Source organism: Meleagris gallopavo, chromosome 2 (genome assembly GCF_905368555.1).
Source record: "Meleagris gallopavo chromosome 2, MGAL_WU_HG_1.1, whole genome shotgun sequence".
Classification (NCBI taxonomy): Eukaryota; Metazoa; Chordata; class Aves; order Galliformes; family Phasianidae; genus Meleagris; species Meleagris gallopavo.
Genome location: NC_139405.1, coordinates 21,433,661 through 21,458,400, shown reverse-complemented (window position 1 = coordinate 21,458,400; position 24,740 = coordinate 21,433,661). Strand labels below are relative to the sequence as shown.

Genomic DNA, 24,740 nt, shown 5'->3' with positions numbered 1-24,740 from the left:
TTATCTTCTTTGAAGTTATGCAGTCACCACTAATATCCATTAAAAAGAAAAAAACCACACCACAAAATGTCTTTTATTATACTACCTTCTAAAAGACTTCAATCTCAGATCTAAGGGAATGTGAATGTAACACTTCCTATCCATTAAAAAAAAAAAGGCTTCAGGCTGAAGTGGCTATTTCCTCAGTTTCATTTCTATACAATGGAAACAATGCAGCACTTCTTAAATTGCTGTACTGGATCAACAGGTTCAGTGCTGACAAAAAGAAAAAAAAAAAAACAACTTCTTACTACAGAAGTGTCCAGTTGACTCAAGAGCTTAAACCATTCCCATGGACTCTTCCTACTCTGGAAAAGACTTGCCACTGAAGTTCAGTGAACCCCTTCCTTATCTTGTCTATCATGGTTAGTTAAGAGGTTGAGGTTAACTGGAAATTCCATTAACAATGTATCCTTTATTTGGACAGCATTGCTTAGAGGGGGCAAACAAGAGGTAGATCAAGTCTTTCTCTAGAAGCAAATAAGGTATGCCCTATTTCTGAGCACTATGCTGACAGGCAGCAGAACAGAGCAATTTTCTGGAAGTATGCAGTACAGCAATAGGGATGGCTCACTGAAATACTGAAATCTGTAATTTCAACAGTGAGTTTGAGCACCTGCTGTTTTATCAAGGAGGTGCCCCTAGGAAGGCAAAAAACCATAAGCTGTCTAAGCTTTCTGCTAAGATTTATTTCCCTGTAACACAAAACAGAACCTAATTTTAAAACTCACACAGGCAGAAGGTAATGAACACTACATAATATATCTAACAGGAAAAGTAAGGTAACACCTTCCACAGCCACTTTGGTCCCTACTTTTTCTCTACCTTGGAGGTTAATAAGCAAGGCTCTGGATAAGACTCCTCTGGTTTAGTATCCGAGCTTGTGCACTTGGAGGCATCTATGTGGATGGAGAGTAGCTCTAATAGTTCTGGATGTTGAACTACAGTCAAGCAGAGAGAAGGATCAATTTGCAAGTCCTACTCTCACTTCAGAAATGTTCTCTGAGCTAACCGAGTGCCTAAATTCACTCCTTCCATGCTCCCACACTTCTACCAGTTTCTGGGTTTGGACAAGGCAGATACCAGACTATGTCTGTACTGCCATAAAAAGAACAGTCTTGAGAAGATATTGCTAAGAATTAAAAGGGCACATGTATTAATATGCTGATTGAGGGGACAACAAAAGCACTACAGGCCAGCAAAAAGACAAAAAAATATAGCTACTCCAAAGGCAGAATGCTTCCATATCAAAGAATCTCTCTCTCCATCTACACATATATGCAACCTCATACGTACACACACCTGCACGTGCTTTCATTTCAGAGTGTATATGGTAAAATCACACACCTTTAAGAAACTATTGAATTTCAAGACTACTGCTGAAACAAATTCAGTCAATTTGAGAAAAATTTGCCTAATAGGCACAGTTAATTAAAAAAAAAAAAAAGCATACAGGCTTCAGTTTATTCTTGAGAATTTTTCCAACTCAGGTAAAGACGACACATTTGGAGGATGACAGCAAAATACAATTATTTTCCTCTAATCATTCCAGGTACTATACTAATCCAGCTTGAACAACAACTGGAATTTCACCAGACTAAAGGTTACTATTTTACATTCTCTTCTTGCATATCATATGTACCTACTTTAGAAGCTATTCCCCCAAACCAGTGTAGACTCAATATCTATCTGTACAAGTATTCCTAGGCAGTGACAATTAATAGCCATACAAGTTCAGAATTACATTTTAGCTTTTAAATAAAGAGTATCCAATTTTAAAGGTGTAAAGGTTGATATATGTTGGTACTAAATAAAACAAAAACAACTTATTGCTTTTGATGCAGCCCAGGATACGGTTGGCTTTCTGGGCTGCAAAGCCACACTGCCAGCTCATGTCCAGTTGTTGGCTTTTTTTGTCCAATTATTTTGCCCACTCCCCTCAAATATTTATATATGTTATTAAAATCCCCAAGTCTTCCATCTGTGAAATTATTCCTTAACATTCCTGACTGAAGTATTCAGCTCCAGAGGTACTGAACTTTTTTGAGGGCTACAGTATTAAAGCTATTCAAAATGGATTTCAGGAATGCAGTGTGTTTAATTAAAATCCTACTAATTCTTTACATATATAAACTAGAATTATGACATTTGTAAAGAAACTCAGTTAAAAAGTTTAAAGGACCATTAAATTGCTTCTAGACCTATCAAACTCCTGTACAGTTTCATATGATTTAAAGCCAAATATACACATATCCACTAACAAATACAAAAACTTCAGCTAAGTTAAGGCATTTCAGTCCTCAGGCAAAATGAGTGCACATCCAAGAGAACGGAAAGGGAAGTCCAAGATGCCAACTTCCGAGAATCATTTATGAAAAACATTCAAGTGATTCCAGTAGATTACACTCTGAGCTCCAAAGGCAGAATTCGAAGCAAATTCCTTTCTCATCCCTACCTCTTTTTAAGGATCCACACTGCCTCAAGCAAGAGACTGGCCAGGCATCCAGAAATGACACCTTCTGATAGGTCTGAGCATACATTTACAAGAATGTGCTTTTTCCAGTTTCGAGCTTTTCTCCACTTGTGAGAAAATCCAGCTACACCACCCACCAGGGAATGAGCTTCAATTCTAGACCCTAAAAATGATTACTACCGGCTTCATGTGAAATGGTGTGTTTTATGAACGACTCCAAATTCGTCTGAATTTATTACCAACTCCATCCTTTCCCAACCCAATTTACACAAGCTAGATCGAAGCATAATCTTCACCATTAAGATTACATAATGATGCAACTGATATCTGCCTGCATAAGCTTTTCCATTGTATGAATTCTTTGCAGCAGGCTCAAGATCAATGTCTGGCCACTGAATATTTTCTTACTTTTCCAATGACTGAGACATCTAAATCATCTGCCACTATTAGTGTGCAATATGCACGACTGAGTTACTATTTCGTTTGCTGAGAAGCACTAACCAGATTTAACTTGGGCCCATACCACAGAATTACTTTATAGATCTTTCATTGTGCATTTTCAGGCATGGGCACCAGAAACAGGAGTTAAGATAACCTCTTTATTAATAGTAAAGGATCATATTTACCCTGATGGCTTCAGCAGAAACTTTCTGTACACTGCTGCAGCTTTAACATCCTTCCTTACTTCTTGCTATTTTGAGTAATTAATTTCTATGAAAAATCTTGGTTCTTGTTTGCCAAGTGTATCTCACCCTGTATGAGGAATAAGAACACACCGTGTTTAAAAAACACAGCCAAAAAGTAACCTTACTGCAAAATCCACATAACCTAGAACACTCTACTTGCTTAAATTAATGTTTTCTAATAAGTTCAGGGTCTACATATTTAACTAGCCTACAAATGAGCCAGCACAAGACATTTCCCTCTGACACCAAAGCTCCCAGCCCTAGCATTCAGATTTTCAGATTTCAGTGCTATTTGCCTGGCTCTAGAATTGATGCAAGTCTCTGGAGATGTACACACCTAGCACATCAGGTGAACAAAGTGCTTAGGAGAAGGAACGCATTTTTGAATTGTAGCAAGATTAATCTTACTGGCTCACAGAAAATAAAGACTCATCCAGGGAAAGACCGGAGCTGGCTTAAGTTTCTTCTACTAGAATTCTCACACATTCAGCTACACACTGTGAATATCGTGCAACCTACGAGGAAAGTCTGCTCCCCAGTGTTTCTGAGCTGGTTTGGAATGCTGACATCACAGGTTTTCAGCACCATATCCATCAATAACAGAACAAGAAACAACCATTTGTTATACAAAATAAAAAGTTGTTTGACACTTTAATCTGGAGATTTTTTTGCTTTCTTTTTTTTGCGTTACAATAAGAAAGATTGTGTGGTTAAGACAATAACCTGAGACTTCAATGAAGAAGGCACCAACCACAAACAGTTCAGATCTCTGGTTGCACGTTCAGTAGGTGAATCATCACCTTCTGGACTTACAGCTATTTGCAGTCATGGATATGTGCATGCATGCATTTGGGAACATGTACATACACAGCCACAGAACTAACTACATAACAATCTAAGTGGGGACAGAAAACATCACTTCCCTTAGCCAGCACAAAGTAGTCACTGACCACAAGAGTCACTTCCAGGAATTAAAACCGTGAGTATGCTGTTCTTTGTTGTTGCTGCTGTGATGGTGGCTGTCCTTGCTGTTGCTGAAGACGAACTTGCTGAGAGTATGGATCTTCAAGAGATTTAACAAAAATAGTTGTTTTAGGCCCAGTTTTCCAAACAATACCATTGGAATCTATGACAGAGGACTCAACTGTAATATTATGGGTGCCAAGTATCACAAAGTTTAACAGAAACTGAGTGCTGAAGTAGTCGTTGTGTGGCTCCACCCTCTGCTCCATTTCATTGGTCATGTTGTCAATAGGAATCTGAGAACACAAAGAAGGTTACCATTTTATACAACCTGCTAAAATCAGTTTTCTATTTTCTGTTTGAAAGAGAAAGGAAAAAAACACCTTTGTCCTCAATTTTCCTAAACCAATGCACATGTATGCTTGCATCAGTTTTGAAATATTTTTCATAGGTAAATGCAATTTTATTTTTTTGTATCTTTCAATAAAAGCAAGGTAGCTAACATGAAGTCTTTCCCCTTACCAGTGTTCTGGTTTTGCAATAAGGCAATTCAGATGTACTTCCTATAGTCCTGTTGCTTTAGAAGCAATTCACTTCTCCCCTAAACCTCAAGAACCCCCAAACTCACCAAAATAGACCTTTCACTAAGTGTTACATTAGCATAAACTGGACTTCAGACATGCAGACTTTGATAAGGCACTCTACTGGATTAATGGAAATTAAGAGGACTGTTACAAGAAAAAAAAAAAGCCCTTAATAAGGGTAAGAAGTTACAGTGGCTGTGCAGTAAAGAATGATCTCTTCCTGCCTTTTTTTGTGCCTCTGGAGTTGTCATTGGTATATAGCTAGACTGAATTTTCCTTATCTCAAGAAGACTCCTAATGACTTCTTCTGAACATCACAAGGTCTCTTTAGTCTGGAAGGAAAGTTGTTACTAAAAAGCTATCAGCATACAGCAAGCACAGAATTCCCAGGTTCCTTCCAAACACTATGACCAGCTCCCACTTGTGCCCAAATGTCGACTGCCAAGAGACAATTAGACAAGAACATATTAATTTCAACCAGAGGCTGAAAAGGATGGAAAATAAACTGAGAAGGTCTAAGACTCCTTGTTGCTCCTGTCTACCCATACCTTATAGTCTTGTCCAGATTTGCTCTGCAGTACTGAAGATACATTTAGACAGACCGATTGGATTTTACGGAAGAGGCCTGGTTTAGATCCATGCTGAACCACTCCCTCTACCTTTAAGGCCAACTGCTGATTGTTCTGTACTGCAATAGGTTCTGCAGGATTCCTTGGAGATGGGGATAGAGCAAGCTACAACACAAGACGACAGACAAATATGTAACCTCATGCCTCCTTAAAAGCAAAGATAATGACAAGATGAAACAGCACCTTCTTATAGCATAACTTCAAGGAAGGATTTGGTAGAGAAAAGCAGAAGATGGAAACATTCAATTTGCAGCAGAAACAGATTATTGTTAAAATCTACAAGCATCGTCAGCAATACCAGGCATGGTGTTTGCATCTCCTTCTTTAATTAAACACCTTCAAAAGAAGAAGTCTTCTATAAAATATCCACAAGTAAGCTCTAAGCATATGAAGACGAATACAGAAGTAAAAACCTGTATGATTCAATGTAAATTTCCAGTCTTCCAATTTCCCCAGAAAAAAAGGACCTTTTGAGTTAAAAATACAAAATTAACTTGCCCTTGAAGGCATCACACTGCCATTCTCACTCACTTAACTGATAAATATTACAACTTCATTCCGTAGTAAATGTTGGTTTTTGAAGAAAAATAACTCAGGCTTATAAAAGTTGTCTTCCTAAGACTAGAAAATCTGCTCTGCAGATGCAGAACCAAGAAAAATTACCAGTCAGATTTTATTTTAAGATCTTGCAGTCAAAGAACTGAATCTATTTGCTTGATTAAATCATAGCCTAGTGGCTCATAACAATTACATACGTATTCAGTTACAACACAGACATTACTTAAGCCATTCCTAACAGGCAAGCCCAGATCTGTATTGCACTTAAGTATCTTCAGTAAAAATACTGAAGCTTTATGCCTTCGGTATGAATATTCATGAAGTAGGTCTTATAAGGAGAGATTTTAGGCCACATTTGAGCAACACTTACCTTAATGCTTGTAGACTGCAGCTTTTGGAAGAAGTACCTTTGGAAAGAAAGGGGTACCTTCAGCAAGGCAATGACAGCACTGCACAGACAAGCTGTATGCTATAAGAAACAGAGCCAAAGCAAATGAGAATATTTCAGACAGTATGGAAAAGACATACACTTAGGTAATGAAACTGCAGTAGCTTCCACTAGAAGTCCAAAAACATATTTATACAGTCATATTATAACAGCCACTACAATGGCAGTGACTACATTCAGCTTATGCTTATGTTCTCTTCTTTATAAAGAAGGTATTCTGCTCTGGAAAGAACAAGCAGGCCAAGAAAAATATATATATAGATAATTTCAGTCCCAGTGTTAGAGTTAGCTTAGCAGTATCTGCTAACACTCCTAACACAGAATTGATACACAAACCCTCAAATAAACAATAATCCACTCCTGGCAAACAAAACTGGCAACTCCCACAACTTCACAGGGTGCAATAACTTGAGTTTTAAGCCTTTTATCTGCTCTTCCTTCCCTCACTGCATTGTAACATCAGCAAAGGCAGCCCTACTGAAATCACCCAGCTGGGCTGGAACAGACAGCAACTAAGTTTACAGTACTTACCTTGGCTACATTTTAGGCAACTCACTTTTCTGTGCAAAATGGGAATTTTATAAGGACTGCTGAATTCAGAAAAGAATAGGCAAGAAGGTGCCAGTCCTAACAAGTGAACCGTTTCCACCAATTTGCTTTATGATTTCACACAGCTTTATGATTTTCACTAACAGAAGATGACAACACCAGATTAGGACTGTAAAGGAGCACTCTTATCAGCTCCCTGTTTGCATTCAGCACACTTTACATTGTGTTTCTGATGACCTGTATCGATAAGAAACACTACACTCCAGCCACACAGTACTAACTGCCAACAGCTCAGACACTGAAGCTGGGCTAGTGCTGGATCCTCCAGCACTGTGTGAGCTACAGGTGGAACTCCTGAACCACAACAGCGTGAATAAACAGTATTTCAGTGTTTTAAATTTGATTGTGGTAAGGGATTTGACAGAGACTCAGTATTATCTCTAACTATCCTAACATTTATCAGCATCTGCTACACTCATAATACCAGGATTTTAAAAAACATGTTTTTAATCAGGCCAGTAATGTTATAGATGTTCTAGCAAAACCTTTTTTTCAAGTATTAGAGTATATCCTTAGGAACCGAGTTCCTTGTACCACTAATAGTTAATTAAATAACTGAAATGTGCTCTTCAGTTGCTTGATCACCTGAGATTTCCTTAGGTTTAGGCACCTTCATCTACAGAACATATATGTAAAGCTATTACTTGCCAAGTAAGACACAGGAGCATACTTCCTGTTGAGGGATTCCACTTCTTCCAGTACATGATTAAATACAGACATCATTCTCCTCTCATATTCACTCTCAACGTGCGCTGCTCCATTTGAGCTGTATTCCTGGAAACTAGAAAATAAAACATTCTGCTGTGCCTAAAATACTTTCCTCATCCCAGCCCAAGAGGCTCACTCTGAAACACGCCCAACGAGACCGTCCTCTGTTACAACTTGAAATTCATTAAGAGATAAACTGTTTGATTTATTGTTTTCCCAGTCAGACTTGCTCCACACATTTAAGCCCTTTCTTAACTCCAGCTTATCCAGCACTTTGCGTTCCCATCCTTTCCCAGTTGAAGCAACTACAGCTCTAACAGCCTGGGTGTGCTTAATTCCCTCAGGGATTTTATTTCAGCCTGCAGAATTTATAACGTTTTAAAAAAAAAAGTCTGACAACTCAACAGAAACGGACAATGTCAGTCAGAGTTAATAAATATGGAATCTTATAATCTAATGCTCTGAATACAGTTCCACCTCCTAGAAACCTAACTTTTTAAAGGACACAATGGGAAAAAGTATGATTAAGGCATCTTCAAAATAGCGCTTAATTCATAATGAGTAGGAGAGACATTTGGGATGCCCAATTCTATTTCCAGTTACAAGAAATGCACATTTATAAAGATGTTTAGCCACGTTTTAGCCTCCTTTTAATCACAGCCACAGAGTTCTGAAGAATTATTTGATTCATAGTTGCTTCCATGTGATTTTGCTAATACATACAAGCTTACACACACAAGCCAGAAATTAATTTACCTTAAAAATCTTGTACTAATCTAATGCATGCATTTCCAGGACTCTGAAGAAAACTAACATGTACCTGCTATTTCCACTTACAAAAATTAAAATATATGATAACAGATTAAAAGTCTGTTCTTATTTTGATTCAAATCTGTATTTAAGATGAGTGCAGTACAGCTCTCAAGAGCAGAGTAAGTATAAAAAGCAGAACCTGAAACACAGTCCCTAACCTGCCAGCTACAGCACAGCAGCAACAGGTCCTCCAGCCTGGCCAGAGCAAAACTGTAAGGGGCCACAAGGAAGCTTCTCTGAACATTCCTTGAATTCCTAGATTTAAAGTCCCAAGAGTTTAGAAACTAAACACAAAGGAGCAGAAAGTTAACTCTAAAACTTACTTTGCAGATTCTGGATCCAAAATCAGAGCTTCAATTGCATGTGAAATCAACAGGCAGCTCTGCTGTTGTCTGATATTAACATTAAGGAGCTAGGAGACTTACAAACTTGGTTCCTAAAACAAGGAATACAGTACTATTTACTGGCACTTTTCCTTATTTCTCTAGCTTTTGTGAAGTAATCCTATCATTACTCCTTTGGTAAACAGACGAAGAACTACGGAAATCCCATTTTATGCTGTTGCAAGTTTCAAAACCTAATTTACTCATGAAGTAATTTTGAACAATAATATCAATGGACATTTCCAAATAGGTTTCAAGTAACCTGACTTATGTTAACTGCTTCGAAATGACTTTGTGCTAGCTTTCACTAGAGAAGGGATTGTTAAGCTTTGTGCTGTCCCAATGAGAATATAAGAGGACAAATTCTGAGCTTTTAAAAGGATACAGCTCTACATTCCTTAGAGTTGCTGAGTCTGCATCAAAAGATGACTGATACAGATCTCCATAACGCACAGCCAGGTTTCGGAATTCCTCCATTGATAACTTCATCTACAGAGACAATTTTACCAGTCAAAATAACAGAAGAAAAACAGCATGCATCCAGAAAATCACTACACTAATCAACACCACTGAAGAAATAAAACACACTCTCAAAGATACATAAAATTTTTCCCTCTCCCCATGAATAAAAAGCACTTCAGTGACAGAGTATTACTTATGATTTAAACAGATATTCTTCCTGTAAAAAAAAAAAAAATTGAAAAAAAAACTAACAACAAAACAGCATACCATTTTGAGGTTAAAAACAAAACTAACTTGAACAACCCAGGTCGGATGGAGCTTTGTGCAGCTTGGTCTGAATGCCTTCAGGGATGGGGCATCCACAACCTCTCTGGTCAGCTGAGCCAGCACCTCTCTGTAAAAACTTCCCCCTTCTAATCTTAATCTATGATATCTGCTGAGAAGCAAAATACATACTGATATCATAAACATAAGTATACAAGAGTGGAACAAGAACACATGCCTGGTTAGAGATGCGTCCACACCTCTGGAGATCATTGCCTGACGTCATGGCAATCGTTGTGGCAATAGCTGGTGGTGGACTTGTTTTCAGGCTGTTGCAGGTACAAATAAGTTGAGAAAAAGCTTGCAGAAGGTCAATCCTGAGTTTCACAAATCCACACTGAAAGCTCAGAGGATTAAGCGGTGTACTCGCAGCCTGAAACACAGTAATTGTAATGTTGCTAATTGAGGTCAAAAGCAAACATAGTAAAATAACTTTGCAATGTCACTAAACTGTGTTCTCATCAGACAACTACACTCTCTGGGTCACTACTAAAGCTGATTTTTAAAAACAAACCTAATAGATTTGCTCAATTTAAATCATACCAAATATAGAGGGTAGAAAAATTTAGGTAATTATTAAGCTATCAAGTGTATCATGCTTGTAACAACCGTGACTTGAGCTATTTGGGCACTTATTTCCCCTTCTTCAAAGGACAAGCTATTAGAAGTTTAAACCCACACAGTCCAGACAGCCCCTACCATGAGAGGGCACACTGAACTGATTGGCGAAGAAACAGAGAGGACTGCAAAAGTCAATCCTTGTATGAGTCAGAATGATGAAGGAGCAGCTAAAGCCACCCAGTACTAAAAGCAGTAGTAACAGTCTTTGATTTTCTCTGAACTGTGACATGAACAGGAACCACAAAGGCATTTTATATTTGATGAAAGCAGTGACAACCAAGAATGATCAACAGAACTCCATGAGGAAAGACATGCTGCTATTAATCTAAGGTTACTGCTCTGTGCAATTCTATTCCCTAAGAGCTCATCTGACTTGGAGAACCACCTGCGATAGCCGAAGACACCCAGGAGGGCAAACTGCAGCACTCAAGATTTGGTGCTAGTCAAGCCAAAAATCCAAGCTAGGATGTATCCAACACATTACCAAGAATTTCTTCTTCTTTTGCTGGCAGGAAAACAAACAAGTTTATCACAAAGTGTCCCACGTCATCTGAGAACTGGCTCACCAGGGGTGAAACTAAGGAAATATCAACCAATCACTATAAAAAGCCAGATGTTCTCAGTGGAGCAAACTGGACTTGATTCTTTAGATAGAGATACAAGCTTGCCTCATTAACACTGCAATTTGTATTACCTGCAACCCATATAGCCATGGGCAATAACTAAGTTACATTTCTTCTGAAAATGACTTAGAAAGTTCTTCAGCTCAGTTAAGTTCTTCAAATGACACTCCTTAACATGTTTTGAGTTAGCACTAATCATATGCTTTGTTCAAGCTCTGTCTCTTCTCTACATCACCAGTAGTGAAAAAACAAGCAGGAGTTTCTAAGGAAATGCAAGTTCTGTGCCAAAGAGTCCCTGTTTCAAAACCTTTGCTAACTATGCAAGAAAGCACATAGCAAGACAGATGGCACTGGGGCTGATGCACTTTATAACTCCCTGTCCCACACATTTCTCGCAACTCACCTGAAAAAACTTTGCATACACTCAAGCAACCTTCCTTCTTGCATGTGCATCAAGAAGGAATTGAGAAATATTCTGATAAGATCAGTCACTGTCTGGATATGTCATCATCTGCAGGATTACCAGCCAGTGCTGTGTAGTTACGAGGTGGCCCAATTACACAGGCATTAATGTTCTGCAGCACCAACAGTGCTGAGTCATGCACTACACTAAAACAGAAGCAACAGAAAAGCTGAAGTCAGAGGGAAGGAACAGCTGAAGTATTCTGCAGTTAGATTAGCCTGCATCCTTAGTGACGCTTTGCTCCTCTTTTAAACATTGAGTTACACAGATGTAAGCTGAGAATGGCTCCTTTCACAGCTGAGATTTGAATACGGGGAGAAATTTGTCAAGAGAGATGCAATAAGTCAGCAACAGCTAGCAAATAATAACAACAATAATAAAAATAAAGATAAAGCAGCTTCCTCTTCTCTAGTTCTCTGAAACCTGTGGACCACAATTTTCAAGAAAGTCAGTAGAAGAGATGAGGAAAGTAATTTTTCAATGACAAAAAGAAAAAACAGACTCTAGGGAAAGACAATTTAATTTGCTGAACCACTTCCCTGCCTGTATTAAATATTCATGTCTAATTAGATGCCCCCTCCAATGGCTTCTAGATGTTAGAGAAGCCTTAAGTGTTGAATGAAAAGCCTCATCCACTTAGCCAACAACTTAAAGGCAAATACTTGCAGAGCTTTCTCTCAGAGGATAAAGGCATAAAATTTATAACCTTCCACATTATCCAAGTGGCAGATTATTTAAAAACAGTATATCTGAGCTTTATTAATAGTAATATCTGAGCTGACATGCCACTGACAACAACTGCAGAAGAACTAAGCTGCTTCAATTAGAAGTGCTGTATGAAGATGGAACACCTTTTGTTAAGATGACAGTATGAAGTGGAAGTCCATATTCATTAATGCCTTTGCTGCTGTTGTTCACAGAGACACCATACACAGCCTTATTTTCTCCTACTTTAGAAAAGTAAAAAAATACTTGCTTAAAATATGTACTTCAAAATTCATGTGGATTTGATATCATTGAATTATTCTTCCTCCTCTTATGTATTGGTGTGGCTTTACTGTTCTTAGAATTCCATAGGATCACATTATCAAATACAATGCAATATGAACTCAGCAGGAAGACAATTAAGCACTTTAAGTAAATTAAGTAACTTTAAGTAAAAAAAAAAAAAAAGAAATGTATCACATGATTTGATCAAGGCAGAAAGTGAGAAATGGAAAAACTGGGGAAAAAAAAAAATGTAGCAAATGAACTTAGCTGCTGATCTCTTTGAAGAAACAGTGGCTTGTAACAGGCATTTCCCTGCAGCCTTCTCATAAAAAAGAGGTTGGCACCCTTAACACCTTTTAAGAAGTTGAAGAACAGAAACAAAACAGATCTGCCATGGTACACAGAATCATCACTACAATAGAAGATCTGTGCTTACCGTTAGGGATGCTATTCCTTTGTGATATGATTTTAAAGCTTCAGCTATGCAAGAAAGTGCTGAGCTGTAGTTGTCCTCTTGCAAACCTGTCAGACACTGCTCTGCATGGGAGAACTCCTTCAAACTGTTCAGCCAGAAGTAAAAGTGCTCCGAAGCCACCTGAGTCAGCAGGCTTTGATACAGTTCTCTGGCCATGTCATGGTTACCCTGTAATGATAAGAAGGTTTGGAAGAGGGGACAAGAAAAAAGGCTGTGGGTAATTGCTGTGTAAGGACATCAACTTCCCCAGAATTAGTCATACTTCAAAAATAAAACCAGTGAACCTTCTATTAGTCATTTGATCATTACAAACCTAATAACAAATAAAACCACTAAACCTTATTTTATGGAAAGATAAGCTTGAATGAAGTAATTATTTATACAAGACAGTTTAACAAGATAAGAAACAAGTCTAGAAATGCAGTTATTTTTAATACTGAAAACATATATTTCATCTTCACAGTAACACTGGGTTTGAAACTATTACCAAGTCAGACCAGAGCTAAAATCAGGAGCCCTGGCTGACGTTCTGAAGCAATGCTATACTCTGTCCTCCCCTCTGCAAGGCATACCTTATCTGCTTCCCCCACATCTCATAATAGGCTTTCTGCATAATTCTAACCCCAGCTATGATTTTATTGAAGGGGAGAGAAAAATCAATCAATCAATCAATCTTTTTTCACATTGCAGAGAAGCATACATCAGGATGGTTGGTAGCATTTTCTAAGTATCAACCAGAAAATAAAGATTAGGCATGCTCATAAAAAAATAAAGATCAAGTCATTAGCTTCTCCCTTCTCAAACACTCTGGAAAGATAAATGGCTAGGAAAACCAACCTGATGTGGTGACCACTCTGAATGGAATCAGCATTCCAGAGAATTAAGAAGGAAAATGATATATTCCCCACAGCTACCCTCCCACATTGTTTTCTATGTTCTCAGCCCTATTATTTTCCTTCCTTACATTCTTTTCCCAATTCAAGGAAATCACTAGGATCCTTCCAACAACACCAAAACATTTTCTTCCAGGTATTTATTTTCACCTACCATTCTGGAAGCCTGCCTGGCTATCCTGTAGGCTGTCCATCCATTGGAGGCATTCTCAAGCTGCTGTTTGATAACAGTTTTAATTTCTGGAGATAAAGCTTTCTGACTGGAAACAAATATCACTGTGGCAAGAGAAACCTACAGAAGAGTGGACAGGTTAAGAATAAGGTTGTATTTCAAGAACAAACCACCACAAACAAAAGAAACCCAAACCATCTCAGCATAATAGAAACAATCTGCTTGATTTTGGACCTGGATCTACATAAAAGGCTTAATATACATTTTAACTGAAGAACTCTTCTCAGTCATGTATCTTAATATTTGGGGCAACCAAAATATTTTTTGTAGATGAAACTCAATTTAAATAACCTTTACTGCCACTTTCCAGTGGGATAGCTCAAAGGCTCCAGATAAATAAGCAGGATGCTTGTAATTTCTTTCTCAAAAAATAAATTAATCTCTAAATAGATGTAATAAGAGTATTTTTATCTATTTAAGTATATTAAAATGCGTGTCAGGCTACCACATGTAAATTGATATAATTAACTACCATCTTATTCTTCTGCAAACCTTATTTTACTATCTCAACTTTTGTCTAAGCAGTGCCATCTGCTGGGAAATCTAGAAGAATACATTGCATATGCCAACACAACTCCAAAATCACATCTCACATATCTATGATTCAATTCTATCAAATTGAACTATCTAAAAAAATAACTGTAGGCTGGCAAATCAACTTGGACCTAACAAGTGCCTTAGGCTAACCTTTTGGGAGGAGAAAAACTATCCGTTGTAGTTTATGCAGATGGAGTTACAGTGTTGGTGGATGAAGGAAGAACATCACCTACCTGGACTCATTCAATGTATCTGACACTGTCCCACATGACATTCTTGTCTCTGGAGAAATACAGATTTGATGGATGGAACACTTGGTGGATAAGGAATTGGCTGGATGGTCACACTCAGTGGCTCCATGTCCAGATGGGCCCCAGTCACAAGAGATGTTCAGGGGTCAGTACTGGACTGACAATTTGTTACATCTTTGTCAGTGACGTGAGCAGTGGGACTGAGTATGCCCTCAACAAGCATGCTGATGACACCAAGCTGTGCGGTGCAGTCAACACACTGGAGGGAAAGGATGCCACCAAGAGAGATCTGTACAGGCTTAAGAGGTAGGTCTGTATGAAATTCTTAGTCAATAAGGTCAAATGCTATGTCATGCACTTGGGTTGGGACAATTTCAAGCACAGATACAGATTGAGCAGAGAATGGACTCAGAGCAGCCCTGAGGCAAAGGACTAGGGGTGCTAGCTGAAGACAAACTCAGTGTGAGATGGCAGTGTATGATCGCAGCCCAGAGTGCCAACCATGTCCTGGGCTGAATCAAAAGCAGTGTGATCAGCAGGTCAAGGGAAGCGATCGTTTCCCCCTACTCTGATCTTGTGAGACCCACCTGCAGTACTGCAGGATAAGAGCAGCACAGATCTATTACATGAAATCCAGAGGAGATTGTAAAGATGATGGGAGGCTGGAGCACCCATCCTTTGAAGAGGGCTGAGAGAGTTGGGGCTGTTCAGCCTGACAAAGAGAAGGCTCCAGGGAGACCATAATATAGCCTTTGCGTACCCAAAGGGAGCCTACAAAGAAAGGTGAAGAGGGATTTTTTTTTTTAAAGGGTGTGTAGTAATAGGAGAAGGGGTAATGGCTTTAAACTCAAAGAGAATAGATTTAGATTAGATATAAGGAAGAAATTCTACATTTTGAGGGTGGTGAGGCACTGGCACAGGCTGCCCTGATAAGCTGTGGATACCTCATCCCTGGAGGTGCTCAAGGCCAGGTTGGATGAAGCTTTGAACAATCTGTTCTAGTGGAAGGTATCCCTGCTCACAGCAAGGAGGTTGGAACTGGATGGTTTTTAACGTCCCTTCTAATCCAAACCATTCTATCATTCTATGATTTTGTCCATCAAGGTTTATTCTTTAGAAGGAGGTCTTACCAAGAGTTCCTGTTTTTTATCTGTGGTAGATTGCCCGATCACTTTATAGAGCTCCATCAGATCTCCTAGCATGCCATCGGCCAACACAGGCAGCTGCATGGCAATAGCTGCTAAACAGTGGCACATGAGGATCCTAGCAGCATCCTGAGCACTGTGCAGCTGTGTCAACAGAGATTCAACCACTGACTGGCTCAGGTGAGGACGGCACTTGACCAACTTCACCATACAAGTTAAGGTGATCTGTAATTCACAAACATCAACAGGTACAATCAATACAATTCTTACTTAGAAGTAAAATCAAAACAGACGCTTTGTTGCAAGTGCAATCACAGAAATACACAAGAAGGAGACTTCCTTAGAGCATAAGCCTCTATCTCTAAACTCAAAGCACAGAGATACCAAGAAACAATTCTTCTCATGCCTTTACAGGTACGTAACTAAATAAAATTGCTGGTAGCAGGTCATTGAAGTGGGACAATAAAAAAAATACTTCATATGAGCATTGTTATCTTGCAGATTGCATCCCCATTTCAGAAAAAGTGGGTTCTCCCTTCCCAAGAATTTCTTTACTCTCTTGAGACGTCTCCATCCCTCATTCAAATGTGTTTTATTACAGCCGTACCTCAGAAAAGTCCACCTTCTCTCCCTTCCATGGAAATAACTTATACTAGAATTGAAAGCAATCACACTGCAGTCATGTACTATCACTCTGAACTCTTAACTACTGACAAGACACAGAAAAACATTGATTTTTTTCCAGTCGGTATGTTATGTTTCCACCAGAAAGATATGGTACATTTTAGCTCTTCTCGTATAGAAACCATTACTATAACTTACAGCTGTGCTAATGAAACACAACAGTACCATCACCTTTAAAGTTGCTTGAGCTCCTGGACTGTCATCTTGACTACAGAGAACAAGAAGAGATTCTAAGCCAAAAACAGCATCTTGCTCCAAAGGCAGAAGATCTAAGAAAAAGAAACAGAGTCAGTTAGTTCCCTTTCAGAGTTCCTGACTTTAATCAATGTAATGCTTACTGTGGTGCTGCAGTGGTGACAGATGAATATTCTAATAATTCTGACTTACTTTAACTGGAAGCAATTCTGTGTCTCGGGTAATTATTCAGCAGGCACATTAACAGTGACATCTGTAGGGTGAGCATAAAATTCTGGACTACAACTTCCAGATGCTCCATTAGTCCTCTGCAGCAGATTTTGTGCCAAGAGTTACCAAAGGCTAATCGACAATTCAGTAGTTTATAGCAAAAGTAAGACAAGCCTTTATTTTAGTAGTTCTACTGCGTCCATTATTATTATTATTATTTTTTTACAGATCAGCAGAAGGTAGAATCTTCCCAACCATTCACAAAATTCCACAAAACATCTGTAGAGATTATAGTCCCCATAACCAGCATGAAGAGGATCAGACAGATTTACAGAAAAATTCATGGACAAAACCAGTTAATAATATATTAAGTGCATAAGCCTGATTGCAAATGAATTTATTTCATTGTCCTTGCTCACATTTACCTTTTTCCTGACAAGAGGCTGATATATTTGTCAGAATTCTCACACCATGAGCTGCAATGCCACGGTTATTATGGTAACAGCACTCCTGTGCTAATTTTACTAAATCAAATGACCTTGCAGTTGTAGCTGCTGCTCCTAAATGAAGACAAGGCAAAGCAGACATAACAGCACATAACTTAATTAAACTTTCAAGTATATTCCTGTACAAAATCTATATTGATTTATGGTGCTTGGTTTCTTAAAATTACTTATTTTACTTCATTTTTTTTTTATCCTACCATTTTAACATATATTCCTATACACACACCAACACAGAGACTCTCTCCTCTTTCCTAAACACAACTTAGATGTATACAGAAAAAAAGTATTCAGGTCTAAAGGCTGATGCTTCAAGGATTGGAGATCTTTAGACTTTTCCTTAAGATTTTACTGACTGGAAAAAAAAAAAAAAAAAAAAGCTATCGAGCACATTAAGACAGGCCAGAATAACTGATGAAAACATAGTTTTTCTTCTCTCCTGCAACCAGTGTTGTCAGGCTCACTATATTCATTAAGGCATAGTGGCTTTCAAGAAGGCATAAAAGACAGTATCATCTCCATTTTCAGAATGTCTGCTCCTTCTCAACTACAAAGCCTCTATCCTTCTCTGTTTCCTTCACCTACACTATAACATTACACAAGTAGTGGTTTCAAAGTGCCTTAAGGAGAATACAGGCTGCCCATTTAAAAGGCAAACTGTTTCTTTAGTTTATGTAGAGAAATTGAAAACCCAAAGGTAAACAAAACTTGCACAGAGCTTATTAGCCACAAAATCTACAACAGAATCTTAGACCATGACTGTCATTGGTGCACGCTCCCTCATTTCAAGTTCACATACAATAAACAGTCTGACTCTCTAGTGCTCTGAGGTTCAAATATACTTCCAGAATACGCAACAATTAAACAGTTCAGAATTAGATAGCTAATCTACCAAAAATGCCAAAAATTATCATCTAACCTAGTTTTCTCACCTGGAGCACTGCTGAAGTACTGTTTAATGGCAATGGTCCCCGATAACGTGGAAAGAACCGACAGCATGCCCAGCTTCAAACTGTCATATGGAGTGTGAAGAGCAGATTCACACAGTGCCTACAGGTTAAGAGAAGGGAGAAGATGCAAACAGAAGGAAGTTCTGTGAACTATCTGTATTAAAGGTCTAGTTGCACTTGTTTGTAAGAAGGAAGGACCTATGACCAAAACAGATAAAACTGAAGTCAAACCAGATCTTCCTTGCTCACCTGGCAAGCATCTAGAAAACGTCTTGCATGTATCCTGATCAGCAGGCTCTAAGTATCAATAGCACCAGTTTCTAAAGCCAATGACACACACTTCTCCTCAGTTACTTTACTTCAGTTGGTCATTAATTTTTGGCTACTCTGCTTGGTAGATTATGCCTAATTTAAGGACATGGAGACGCGTATTCTCTCCTCCTTCCTTTCCCATACAAATTGTTTTCTTGGAAAGAATTCCACAACTAAATGCAGTTTCATAACAAACTTTTGCCTAAAAATGTATTAACCTGAATATTTTCTCTACTCCACGTATGTGGCATCTTGTTGGCCAAAAGCTTTAAATCTTGGATGGCAAGCCTCTTCACAGCCTTTCTGGGGTCATTCTTCAAGTACTGCAACAAAAGCTGGACCTGTAAGAAGATAAATTCATCATTTAAGGGGGAGAGATTGTACTAGAATGAAGCCCATTCAAAAATATTCATGAAGGAATTTTGAGAATACTCATCTGAAACTGCTATGCATAACCTGTCTGCATGCTTCCCACATGGCAAAGACTGTACTGCAGTTCCATGGCAAGTGAAATCAATTCAACAGTTGCTTTCTGCTATCCTCCTCCCCTGTCTGCTCAAGCACACTTCTCTGCACCACCCTGCATACCCCAAGAAGCCCTGAGAGCTATTCCTGCCCTCACAGAAATACTGGCAAAACACTCCCAAAGACCTCATTCAACACTTTGCATTGTCATGATTACACCAGCAGCAAGAATTTCAGGCATTTGACACTAATTCAGGTGTCTGCATGATCTGCAGTCAACAGAGAGCAGCACAGATACACACTGTGTCTCAGAAAAAAATAACAAGAAACCCACACACCCTGGCTACCTGATTTATATGTCCAACATAGGCTGCTGTTGGGCAGAAATACAGCCTTTAAGTCCATGCTTACTTTCATAAAAAGTTGTTTCAGTTAGCTCAAATTCAGTACTATTTCTGAAAGAAGTTTCAAACAAATCAATGCCGTAAGTCAAACAAACATCAGCCTTCCACAGATGTATGGGATTAAAAGGCCAATATATTTTTATGACTTTACAGTAATTAGTTAGATGAGTCTCAAATGCCACCATGTGTTCAAACTTGCTATATAAATCACATTCACAAAGCCCATTATCTAAACATAAAAGCATTATATTTTGCCCATCACTGCTTTCTCACAACTTGGTTTAAAAACATAAGCTGTAGCAATAGACTCAGTCTTTCATGAAAAATTTTTAATTTCATTTTTAAATGTACTCTATGCTGTTGAATTATTCATTTCCTTGTACATACAAATGGTAAAAGGCACACCCACTATCAGAAGAAAACATACAGCAGGGAAAACACACAGAAGGGAAGCCTGGGTTCTAGAGGCAAAAAGAAAGTTTTCAGAAAAAAAATCATTTTCTTTCTTGATTTCATTACTGATTTCCAAGACAGACAATTTATGAACTATGAAAAAGGTCTCTGTGTTGGAGGGGGTTATCTGGAAGTGACAGCAGTTGGAACATACTCTGTCTCTATGGCACATATGAGCAATCACCTTAGCATATTCATCACAACTTATCTTCAGATGCCAACTGATGGTGAAAGTTTAGGGTTTTGTTTTGTTTTAAATATGCTTTGTAAATTCATTTGAAAGAAGAATTACCTGCTTAGGAATGTCAACCAAAGAAGAAGCAGCAAGCAGAGTGAACGTGTGCAGAGTAACAATGACCATCTTGGTGGAAGGATATGACGTTACCAACTGCTGAAGCAACTGCCGGGAGCTGGAGGCCAGGCTAGCATCATGATGCATGTGCTGCAGAATAGGGATCAACTTCAATTTCAAGTCCACAGGTGTAGCTAAACCTGTAACAGGGAAGAGAGACATTGCCAGGCTGTTGTACAGGCTTTTAGTAGTACTAAGACACACAGTATGCATTACTAGTACTGCTATCAATGCAGTCTGTGCAGACTGCTGCATTAGCTTCAAGTAACCTGTTCTCTAGCTAGCAGCTTAAGCACAGCAGTATCAAATATTTTAAGAGATCAGGAGTGTTCTGAAAATTCAAATTTTGAGAGTACATGTAGAAGAGGTGTTGGATTATTTGTTACCTAATTTAACTATAAAACTGGAATTATTTGGGGATAAGGACAGTGGTATAGTGATATTTTATATATGTATGTATAAAAAAGAACTCTCAGATATCACTCAGTATTTGTACATACCTTGAATCATCTCACTGATTTTGTTACATATTCCTGCAGCAAAGTCCCTGTAGAGAAAAAGACAAAGCACAGGTGAAATGAAAACAAATGGATTAAAAATCAACAGAACCAAACACTGCGTTTTAATAATAAAAACCATCACAAGAATGTTTGCCAAAACTTAAGCTATTTTAGGATTCCTACATAGGTGCATAACCAAATGATAAAATGGAAGCTTTCAAATACGTTTCAAAGTTTTTTTAGACTTGAATTCAGATTTCCCTACAGTACTGTTATGACACATAACAGCTGTGAAGGATGTTCTAACACCACTGAAGAAAATTCTAAGTTCTGTGAGTGACAGTGGAGTTCTTATTCTTTGTAATGTGAAAAATAGGGAGAAAAAAAAATCCACCTTACTTTGACTGTGCAGAAAAGTTGGCAGCAGCAAAAATAGCAGCTTCAACTTCCACATTATCATGGGAATCCAAACTCTGACGAATACTGTGATGCGCATTCTTCCTTTCTGGAATGATAGACGCCATGCTGCCCAACATCCTACAGACACAGATCAGGAAACTGAGCAAGCACAATGAATATGAGGTAATGCAAGATGAAATCAAAGAGAAGTGCAGAAGGACTGGTTTAAAGTCTTGATTTTTATATAAATGAGAGCTCTTTTATGTTCACTACAGAAAAAGACACACTGACAGTAGGCATGTAACTAAAACGTGAAAATATTGGTATCAGTCTTCTGTTAGTTATTTAATAAAAACGAACAACAGAAAAGTAACCATATTGGAGTATCAGTAGTGGAAAGCAAGAATTGTTATAAAACTAGGAGCACACTATGGCACAGGGTACACTGAGTGTTTTTAAGACGCTTTTGTGTTCAAGCTCTGATATCAATGCCATAGATTTAATGCTAAAATGTATTACTGCATGCATATACAAAGTATACATCATGCAATTTAAAAGTCAGACATTTGGTACTTTAGGAGAACTAAAATAGCACTTCGAAAGTTGTTTCCACCTTTTCTATTCTTCCCAATAAGTCTTCAAATTGAAGTGATACATGCCTGAGAAGTCATAAACATTAACTAAGAACTAAGAAAGCAAAACTTCTAGAGTCTTTATAACAAAGCATACATCAGACTTTCATCGTTTGTTTCTAAGATCCTTTGCTGGCCTGAAACAAAGTTACTATTGGGAATAGCACAATACCTTCTGTTTAACCAACAGGAAAAAAAAAAAAAAAAGAACAAATTCAAGTATCTGTACCATCAATCACCTCACAGGTATTTTCAGAAATGTTTACAGTCAACCAGAACGAATACAAGAATTTGCACCAATGGTAATGTTAGCAAGACTTCTATGTAAGTATTTACACAGAGCTACCTGGCAACGCACTGCGCCCCTACACAAAGTGTTGCTTTGGATCTTTCTTTCAGCATGTCCTTTCTTACTGACACTACTGGAGAAGGGCAAAACTGAAAACTTCTATAGAGCTGAAAGCAAGAGCTACTGTAACTTATCTTTCACCTGCTGCGTCTTGGGTAGTGATTTGTAATTAATGCAAATTAAGCTAATTCCCGGGACTTCTGGCTATCTGTCAAGATGGCCCTCAATACCAGGCAACAAGCATAGATTTATGTTAGAATACTGAAGTGATACAAGAAAACATATAGATACATTGCACTCTCACATTTCTGAGATCCTAAAGCACCAAAGCATAATTTCAAAAATATAAAAAGAAATGGGTGTGTGAACTAATAAAACAAACCTCCCATCTTTCAACAGTGAGATCAATAACAGTTCTGGATGGATAGGAGAAAAGAATAAACAGGGAGAAGGAGTGCTCTGTTCACATTTTAATTCAGCTGCACAGGAGTTGAAGATGCAGAGAAGATTATCACGTTGGGTACCGTTAGAGATACAGTCACCAAAGCAGCAGGACAGCAACATTAAAGATAGCTTAAAGTGTGGGTGTTTTTGACCCACTGGATTCCTAGGAAGGCCACAGCAATCAGCAACAGAAGTGCACCTCCTCAGATATCATGGATTACAGACAAATAAGCAGTAAGCATCTAGGACAACAACAAATGAAGGAAAAGTATAACAAAATTCACATAAATTAGTTTAGTTTACAAGTTAACAACAGAGTTTACAAGTTAACAAAAGTTATTTTGACATATATGGAAGCACTTCCCTTTTGGTCTTGCTCTAAATATATCACGTAATGATGTAGGTTTTTTATAGATACATCTGAGTTACATATACAATGTGTAATTCTTTTATTCAGAGCACACACAACATCTGAGTACTGCCAATTCCATCTTGCCTGGAGCCATCTGCACAATTCTCACATCACAAATACAAGCATGAAAAAACCTTGTTCTTCCACTTACAGATCCCCACTGCTTGCTCCCTATGAAATGTCCCTGCTTTTTTCTTTATGATGAGTTTGGAAGACAGCTTCTACATTCTGAGTAGTTGCTGATTTTGTTTAGAACAGATCAGCAAACCAGTAATGAGTTACAGCTTTGAAGTAAGTCAGGTTCATTTCTGTGCTACCTACCGAAGTGTGATAGCCCGAGCAACAGGATCATTGCTATGAATCACCGAGAAAACTCTCTTCACAAACTCATCCACGTTGAGGATCTTCTCTAGGTGCTTCTCACTCTGCTGGGTAACTTTCAGCACGCACAACCTCAGGAAGTTGTTCCTATCAGAAGACACGAGCTTATCTTTACTGAGCTGTTTGATAATATAGACTCAAAAACTGAATGTATTACGAAAAACTTCAGAGAGTTAATCACAACAAAGAAGCTCTGCGCTTTAGAAATGGTTCGAGTAGGCTGATACAGTTAAAGATGGAATATGAATGCACTGCTATTTTGTAGCACAAGGGACAAATTTCCTATTGCTTCAAAACACAAGTAATGTACTACGAATGTCGGTCCAACACTTTTGGGGAAACGAACCCGCTGACAGCAGTAACTATGGGCACAGGCACATGTCTGTGCCACACACACTCCCAGATGCGATTCTACTGGAAAACTGTGGCAAAAACTGAGACAGAGAAGCCCAACAGCCATTGCCAAGCATGAACGAGTCTGTACTCCTTCCTGCACCCAACGGCAAAGATTCTACAGCAGAAACAAAGATGTCTGTGTGCTACTGCGAGCAGCTGCATGGCAGACACGGCTCAGTGAGGCTCAGGGCACTTGGAAAAGCTCAACTTGAGGCTCTGGTATTCCCGTTCCTCACAGAAGGGACTCGCAGAGTCGATCATTCAAAATCGTAACTACTGAATGAAGTCACCTACGGAGAACTGCCTCCAGCGGAATTAAAGCACGCTACTCACCCGACCCTGAAGACGTCGGCCAGCTTCAGGAAGGCCGAGTTGATGAGGATGGGGAAGGGATACTTCTGGAAGAGCCGAGGGAAGCGCACGACGGCCTCGCACTGCTCGCCCAGCTTGCCGGACCGCAGGCCTGCACAGAGCACCGCAAAGCTGAGTAATACAGCGGCACCCGCCGGGCCCCGCCCGCCCGACACCCCAGCCTCGCGTTCCCTCAGCCCCAGTCCTCACCCTTGTCCAGCTCCATGAGGGCGGAGTTGGCGTCCAGCTCCTGCTCGCCGTACCCCGCGTCCGCCAAGAACGACTTCCCGCCCGCCGCCATCGCGAAACCCGCGGCCGCCCAGCGCGCGTGCGCGACCGCCCTCCCGCCACGGCGGCCCAGCGGCACCCGCGCGCTCGTCCACCCGCGCCGACAGCGGAGCCGGCCCCGCCTCCCTGCTGCAGGCCGCGGCGCGGGGGC

General features: G+C 39.1%; 1 protein-coding gene across 4 annotated transcripts; it reads right to left on the bottom strand.

Annotated features, from left to right (window-relative positions):
• Positions 1-3,816: 3,816 nt before the first annotated feature.
• On the bottom strand, positions 3,817-24,709 carry INTS7 (integrator complex subunit 7). Of its 4 annotated transcripts, none has more exons than XM_003203870.4 (20): positions 24,512-24,706; positions 24,284-24,413; positions 23,495-23,641; positions 21,337-21,474; positions 20,938-20,984; positions 20,378-20,577; positions 18,982-19,104; positions 18,434-18,551; positions 17,424-17,558; positions 16,765-16,862; positions 15,895-16,134; positions 13,899-14,036; positions 12,813-13,019; positions 9,858-10,052; positions 9,279-9,382; positions 8,834-8,902; positions 7,638-7,770; positions 6,303-6,401; positions 5,294-5,479; positions 3,817-4,457 (listed from the first exon to the last, which is right to left on the bottom strand). In XM_003203870.4, exons 1-20 carry the CDS (start codon positions 24,600-24,602, stop codon positions 4,170-4,172), a joined length of 2,886 nt encoding a protein of 961 aa, XP_003203918.4. In that variant the 5' UTR covers positions 24,603-24,706; the 3' UTR covers positions 3,817-4,169. The 4 variants fall into 4 exon arrangements, 3 of the variants coding, with proteins under 3 accessions (XP_003203918.4, XP_085075412.1, XP_085075413.1); XM_085219286.1 differs by having other exon boundaries at positions 6,303-6,339; positions 7,660-7,770; XM_085219287.1 differs by lacking the exon at positions 3,817-4,457 and having other exon boundaries at positions 5,335-5,479; positions 6,303-6,339; positions 24,512-24,709.
• Between the last annotated feature and the right edge of the window lie 31 nt (positions 24,710-24,740).

What these genes read in the sequence shown, in the direction of transcription:
- INTS7 (XM_003203870.4), bottom strand. Translation starts at nt 24,602, where the DNA reads ATGGCGGCGGGCGGGAAGTCGTTCTTGGCGGACGCGGGGTACGGCGAG. An exon ending in GCCGACGTCTTCAGGGTCGG is followed by an intron (nt 23,642 to 24,283) that starts GTGAGTAGCGTG and finishes GTCTTCTGATAG; the next exon opens with GAACAACTTCCTGAGGTTGT. An exon ending in ATGCTCCTGTGTCTTACTTG is followed by an intron (nt 6,402 to 7,637) that starts GCAAGTAATAGC and finishes TGTTTCTTATAG; the next exon opens with CATACAGCTTGTCTGTGCAG.